Source organism: Arachis stenosperma, chromosome 6 (assembly GCF_014773155.1).
Source record: "Arachis stenosperma cultivar V10309 chromosome 6, arast.V10309.gnm1.PFL2, whole genome shotgun sequence".
NCBI classification, from domain to species: Eukaryota; Viridiplantae; Streptophyta; class Magnoliopsida; order Fabales; family Fabaceae; genus Arachis; species Arachis stenosperma.
In genome coordinates this window covers 128966052-128973913 of record NC_080382.1, presented here as the reverse complement: position 1 = coordinate 128973913, position 7862 = coordinate 128966052, and the positions used below count along the sequence as shown (strand labels likewise).

At 24.6% G+C, this 7862-nt stretch overlaps 1 protein-coding gene across 1 annotated transcript; it reads right to left on the bottom strand.

Annotated features, from left to right (window-relative positions):
• Positions 1-286: 286 nt before the first annotated feature.
• On the bottom strand, positions 287-2985 carry LOC130936098 (mitochondrial pyruvate carrier 1-like). Its single transcript, XM_057866085.1, has 5 exons — positions 2812-2985; positions 2617-2730; positions 2109-2163; positions 1271-1406; positions 287-604 (listed from the first exon to the last, which is right to left on the bottom strand). The coding sequence occupies exons 2-5, from the start codon at positions 2707-2709 to the stop codon at positions 562-564; spliced, it is 327 nt and encodes a 108-aa protein (XP_057722068.1). The 5' UTR covers positions 2710-2730; positions 2812-2985; the 3' UTR covers positions 287-561.
• Positions 2986-7862: the final 4877 nt, after the last annotated feature.

The window sequence follows — 7862 nt, the reverse complement described above, 5'->3', positions numbered from 1 at the left end:
ATGAAAAAAGAGAAAAGAATTTTAGACAAAAGAATAATATTATCTTTTTAATTTTTATTTTTTGTATTTCTCATAAATATTACAAAAAATAATCATTCTTAATAATTTTAATGCAAAAGGTCACTTTTAATAATCAATTTAACCATGTATTAGAGTATGTAATCGTTCATAAAATTTCCTCTTGAAGATTTAAAGAAATTTTTTGTCACATAAATGTTAAAATACTTTGCTATTTTAACCAATATACTTGAATCTTATATATAGTTTATATCATCCTCTATTTCTGCAAAACATGCTGAATAAACTTCTGTTTTTTCTTTTGAAGCAATGAACCTTTGTTACCATTCCAACTGGAGATTCTTATGGAAGTGGGTTTCACCATAGGTAAAGTTACTTCTAAAATATAGATCAATATTTTTGTCACACATCAATTATCATTGAGTACTTTTGCCATGTGGGCAAGCCACAAAACAAAACAAATCAAAAGAGAAAATGGTAGAGAATCATAAAATGACTTATTTTTATATGAAAACGACCTACAAGTCATGGTACAAATATGTGTTACTCTTCACCTGCAGCTTCCTCCTTTTTCTGATCATAGCCCCTATTATACCATACAAACAAGTAATTCAAAAAGTAAAATATAAAATCCCAATTCATGTTAGAGCTTAAACATATCTTCATTTTCTCATTTATGCCCAGAATAAAGAATTTCACTATGTGGAGTGATAATTATTTTATTTTAAATACATTATTTTTATGAAACACAAAAACTCACAGAGATATGATTTGACTCGAAATATGCAAAAATACACATTTTAATTTTTTATAAAATATTGTAATACAATATGTATATAAAATATAAAATATTTTTTAGATAAATTATAATAATATTATTTTTTTAAATTATTTTTAATATCTTTTTAATTATATAAAATATTTAAAATATTTTTTATTTTAATAATAATAAATATACTATTTAAAATTTTTTTTCAAAAATACAAATTAAAAAATAAAAATAAATTAAATTTTTATAATTTATTTTAATTTATCACCAAATAAAATATAAAAACATAAAATTTTATATTTTTTTATGTTTTGTTTTTAATATTTTATTCTATTTTATTTTCAAAAATAAATGCAGTGTAAGTATTTGATTTACATGTGACTAAATAAATATCTTATTTTCTTCGCCTACTCTCCATGGGTTTGCACATCTCATTTTCCTTCCCAATACATTAAATAAGGATATGTGAATTAACAGATTTACCGTTGAGCTCTGATCCACCTAGAAAGCTGGTAGAGTTGCACAGTTTCATTGGAAACATGACACGCAAGAAGATGCAAGTTACGTGGCCGTACCACCCAAGCAAACCTCATGAATAGCGCCGAATAAATGCACATCACTGCACTATATGTCAAACTTTCACTATTCATCTTCTATTCAAATTTTAAAGGAAATGTATTCTCTTCATTTTTTTTATTAAAAATAATAAAATATGATCTCTCATATTTAATTTTATAAATAAAATTAAAAATTAATAAAAAACAATAAATAATAAAATTAAACATTAGATACTATTTAATTTTTTTTTTACTAAAAGAATTCATTTTCGCAATTTAATGCAACATACCTTAAATGATTCGAATTTAAATATTCTTTCTTTTATGAATTTAGCTATCTTAGTTTTTTAAAGGCACATGTTTAAATTATGAATTTATCTATAATATATTTTAAGATTATAGGTTAAAATTATAAATTAAAATTTTTTTTATTAAAAATATAAAAAATTTAAATTTTTAATATATTTATTTTGTATTTATTAAATAAAAATATTTAAAATTTTTTACTAATAATAAATTTATTATGTGTCTTAAAAATACATATTAACTAAAATTAAAATTTTTTTATTAAAAATATAAAAAATTAATTTTTAATATATTTATTTTATATTTATTAAAATAAAATATTTAAAATATTTTATTAATAGCTTTATCTTATCACATATTAATTAAATTCTTTTTTATATATTGGAATCTTTATTTTAAAGAAAATTACTACTCAAAGAAAAAGAAAAAGAAAAAGAAATGATAGTATTTAAAATAACCTGCAGTCATATTGACAGAAATCGCTTCTGGCGGTTTCTTTGTGTCCATTGCCGCCTGATACAAGTTGCATAGTCATTCATAAAGCAACTAATAATTACAATAAATTAATTGAAATTAGTGTAAACGTAAGTGGTTTTTTTCCTTTGGGTAAGATATAAATGTAAGGACTTTCTTTTTTTCATCATGAACTTATACATATATCTATGGTGAAATATTTCACCAAAATCATCTATGACTTAATATAAGCTAGTAAAATGTAATTAAACTCTATTTTAATTTGATCTTTGAGATTGGCAGTTTACACTAAAATCATCTATGACTTTTAATTGCACCATAATAATTTTCGTAATTAAAAAAAGATACTACATTAGTTTCTAACGTTAGTCTCTATCATTTGACAGAAAAGAATTTAGAGACCAAGGCAGTACAATTATTCTTCCAGTTTGAGGGACATTACGATACAACTGAAAAGTTAGGAAATGCAAATTAGGAAGCTGAGGAAGTTACCGCAAGTGGAAGACTCCAATTGAAGGTAGGACCCCAAAAATGAGTAGTCTTTGGGCCAATTGGGCTGTTCCAAAACGCTCGAAGGGTGTTCATTTTCCAAGATACTTTCAAGTCCTGCAGGGTATAAAGTGTGAAATAGTATGTAAATAAATACCTAAGGATTGATTATTAGGATTAAGGAGAAATGGAGAGTACCTGGAGAGTAGGATTATTATTATTGAGGAGATGAAAATATGGTATCCTCACTCCTCTGGAGTCTGGAACACACCAATAGAAGAGATAGAAGCCAATGAAGTCAAGAGAGGAATATCCTTTGATTGATTGAATCTAGATATCCAGCCCCATAAGCTATCAATTCATTGATGTCACAGGCTCACAGCTACCTATCTATGAGTTAAAGTCACAACTTTATGGGCTTATTTGGACGAGGTTGCGTCAAAAGATTTTTTTTGAGTGATTATTTTTTTAAAAATAAAAATAATTTTATGTTTTAATATTTTATTTAAAAATATTTTTTAATGTAATAATTATATTTGAATATTATAAAATATTTTTTATTTATTTATAATGTTAAGAATATTTTTTTAAAATAAAAAAATTAAAAAATTAATTTTTTTAGTATTTTTATTTTTATTACTAAAATTTTGTGAATACACTAAAAAATAAAAAATATTTTTTATTAAAAATAATATCTTTTTTAATTTAATAACATTCAAATAAATTCGATATAGAGAGAGAAAAAATGTTTAATCCTTGATACAATGAATAAAAAATACAAAGATTTGTAAAAAGAAAAAGGAAAATTGATATAATTATTGTATATTTAATACGATTCATTTATTATATTCTTATTTTATCTATTTAAATTTTTTTAATTTGTATAATATATTATTTTATTTTTCACATATCCTTCAATTTAATATGTTAAGTATTAGTTCGTAGCGGATTAAAATTCTATTTAAAAATTTATTACTGACAAATAAATTATTATATATAAAATAAATTTAAATTTTTGACACTTATTAAAGTTAAAAAATAAATTAATCACTAAATTAACTTTATAAAAAAGATAAAATTTAATATCTGTATGACCCTTGACTTTGTGTTCCTAATCCCATTCATTGAACACTAGAGAAAGCAAGAGTATCTATATTGCAAGCTCTTCATCTACTACACGTCTTAACAAATTTAAAATGAATGGTTGATCACAAATTTTGAAAAGAGATAGGTATAGATTGACAAAAGAGATAGCTATACCCAATAAGAATTCCATATTCAATATTGTTATTAGTTGGCTGTAATAATATTAAATGACAAAAGAGACTCCTCGCTCCAAGGCTGCAACTTCTCTCGAAATTCGAAAACTTACCCAATCCAAACACATCTGTAGACCTTATCCCTTTGTTTTTTTTGCATTAAATAATGAATTAATAATCAATTTAAATTCTATTAATAATTTATTAATTAAATTAGCCTTTTAAATATTAAAAATTAATTATATTTATTTTTAATTATTCTATTAATAATTTTTACTAACGATTGATAATGTAAAATATTAATTAATATTATATATCACAATTAATATATCCAATTAGACACTAATTAAATATATTTATAAAAATCTATTAATTTAGTCATGAGGTCATATTTGAAATAGAATTTATGCAATTAAAAAAAATAATTAAATTAATAGATTTTCATAAATATATTTAATTTATATTTAATTAGACATGTTCATAATATTAACTGTTGACGAAAAATATTAATATTATGACTGAATAAATATGATTAATTTTTAAATTTTTGATGAACTAATTTAATTAAAAAATTCTTTTCTAAAAATAAATTTAAAAGCTATCTCATCTTTCAAAAACTAATTTAATTTAATTATTAACCCTTCGAATAATATAATATCTCAAAAAACTTATACAATAATTCAGCAGGTTTTCATGCATGAGAATTTGGTATTTGTCTATTTACACGAAAGTACATTTAGAATGATTAAACCATGCATCAATCATGATAGTATATCTAGTTTGTTTTTAAATTAGATTTTTAGAATATTTTTTTCTCAAAGTTTTCTAATATTTCCCATTTAATTAACTCGGCATTTTTTACTGAGTGATACTAAATTAATAATTTATTATTTAACCAAGTTTTCAACAAAATGTTTTAAAGTAATCCAAAAAAAATTACACTCACAAGTCACAACTCAATATTTTTCTATTTTTTCCTGTCTTCCTTATGCTACTAGATTTTTTTGTTTCACATTTTCCTCTTTTTATCCTTCTTATTTTTCTTTTTGAAAAAAAAAACATAAAAAATATATATATAAAAAAAACAAAAATTCGTGTGGTTTTATTAAAAAATGTTGATATTTTTCTTAAAAAAGTTATTTTTTCAAAAATTTCTATACTTATAATAAGAATTTTTATGCTTTGTTTTATAAATTTTAAAGTTAAAATTTAATTAGAAAAAACTTATTCACCTAATTTTCTTTTAAACAAAATCGGGATGCTAGAATAATATAATGAGTTATGCTAAGTAATTAATGATTTTTTTAAATAACATAAATAATAAATTCTAAAAGAAATCTAATTCAAATAAAATATATTATATTTTAAATTATTTATCTAAATTTTAATATTAAAATAATTATTTATACACTTAATAAATTAAACATTTAATATATTTATTATTTATATTATTTAATATTTTTATTGTTTATCTATATTTTTTTAATATAAAATGCTATTAACTCAAGTGGATGAGTAAACTCGGCAACTTTAATTTGACAAAAGTTGTTTGACTGAACCATCTCTCTCTAAAAATAATAATGGGATTAATGGCTGCTTAACGTTCGGATAAGCACGTGGATATTAGCTTGTCAGTGCCAACTAGATGCTTTATCGGTTTATTAACTTTTGTTTACTTTCCTTAACTTCTTAAGAGAAGAAGCCAGGAAGGAAGGGGCCACCAGCTAGGGTATATTATAAATTTATAATGCCTTAACTTAAACTAATTTGTTTAAAATCCATTTACATATTAGTTTATTTCCCATCATAAGGGAACAAAATAGTAAATTCAAAATTATAAATCAATTTGTTTTGTTAAAGCGAACCTTATCTGACAATGTGTATCATAGGAAGACTAAAAAATATATATATTTTAAATTAATTTTAATATTATATTATATTAATTATAAATTTATTATTTTATTTTTAATTATATTTATTGAATTAAAAAATAGATTAAAGAAACATAAAATTAAAATTTATGAACAAATTTAAATTTAAATATAGTTATCAATTTTTCTGTAACAAATATTTTTTGTTTCTTTATAAATGAGTACATTATAATTTTTTGACGTAAAATTTATCAAGACCCAAACTTTATCTGGTCAAGATCTAGTTGTAATGTGGTCCAAAAATAGTGTGATTTCACCAAATTTGTTTACATTTTACTGAGACAAGATACTAAGACAAGGACATAAAAAAATAAAATTGTATTTGATAGAAGAGATATGGACAAAGACAATATGTCTAGAGATATTAACAAGGGACATAACTTATTTTTCATTTTTTTTATTATTCTTATTAATTTTTCATAATTATATAAATTAAAATTTTATAATTTGTTCTAGTTTATCACCAAATAGAATACAAAAACACAAAATTTTGTATCCATCCTGTTCTGTTCTAAAAAACAAACGCAGTCTTAATGTCGAATCTGAATTAAGACGAACTCGATTTCATCTGACCCATGTACTCCTACTTGTTACAATTATAAAATAAAATAAAAAACTTTTTTCATATATAACTTTTAAATAAATTATTTATATTAATCGAACATATACAAATTTAAAATTTAAATCTTCTAAAATGTAGAAATAGATAAAGAGAGAAGTTAATTACTCGGGCCTGCTACACATACAAGCATACAAGCAACCAAGTTGGCCCAGCCCAAACACGAAACACGCGCACGAAAGAGAGATAAGATGCCGCGTCCAAATCACGCGCTCAGCATTCGAACGGTTACGTATGGGAGACTCTTCCACTTCTTCCACTTCTTCCATTTCTCAAGGCACTTTCAAATCAACGAAACCCTCTCATTTTCGAGCGAAGATCAACTTTCAAAATATAGAAATCGTAGTTCGAAAACTGCATCAAAACACCATCAACCTCTCTGTGAAGAAGAATCTGAAGAAAAAACAAACCAAGAATACTCAACGTAAGTGCATTAAAATACTGTATATTTTACTTTTCTTCTACGTCGTTCTGATAGGGTTTACTGTTACTGTTGATTCTTTGTTATACGTCGTTCTTCTGAGTTCTACGTCGTTCTTCTTAGTTCTACGTCGTTCTAAGTTCTCCTGCTATTTTTGTTGATTTTTGGGGGTTTATTCCGTATATTCGGGGGTGTAAACTGCTTAACCTTGTAATGTGGCTTTATATTGAAGCATGGCTGAGTGATATCTCTCTGATATCTATATGGATGTATCTGAATAATATCTATGGGTGTATGTCACTGTAATCAATGGGTGTATCTTGTTTGAGATCTTTGGGTGTATCTCACTGTTATGAATGGGTGTATCTCACTGTTATGAATGGGTGTATCTTGCGAATATCTGGCTGTCTTGACTCATATATATGGGTGTATCTTACTGTTATCAATGGGTGTATCTTAGTTGTTATCAATGGGTGTATCTGAGTCATATATATGGGTGTATATTACTGATGTCTTTGGGTGTATTTTTAGTTTCAGAAAAAATGGCAGCAAGAAACCAAACCAAAGACCTCAAATGTGCCACACATCTCCTGAATGATAAGTTCAGAAACATGACTGAGGAGAAGAAGGCCATTGTCAGGGATCTTGGATTCGGTGGGTTGATGCACATCCCACCACTGAGGGTGGATCACCAACTCTTGAGAGAGTTGGCAAAAAACTTCAAACTTGGGGAGAACAAACTGAGGACAGGATATGGTTCTTTCCATATAACCCCGAAAAAAATAGGTGATGCGCTTGGCATCAATGCAACAGGTAATTAGCTCAAAATTATAGATGTATATTAAGTTGTTGCTTGGGTGTATATTAACCTGATGCTTGGGTGTATCTGAACTGACTTGGTTGCTTTGTTGTTTTCCTTTTTGTAGGAGATCTATTTCCTGAGAAAGTTGACTACAAGAAACTTTCTGAATCTGACAAAATAATTTATAAAAGATTCCAGGGTAAGACCCTCAAAAGTC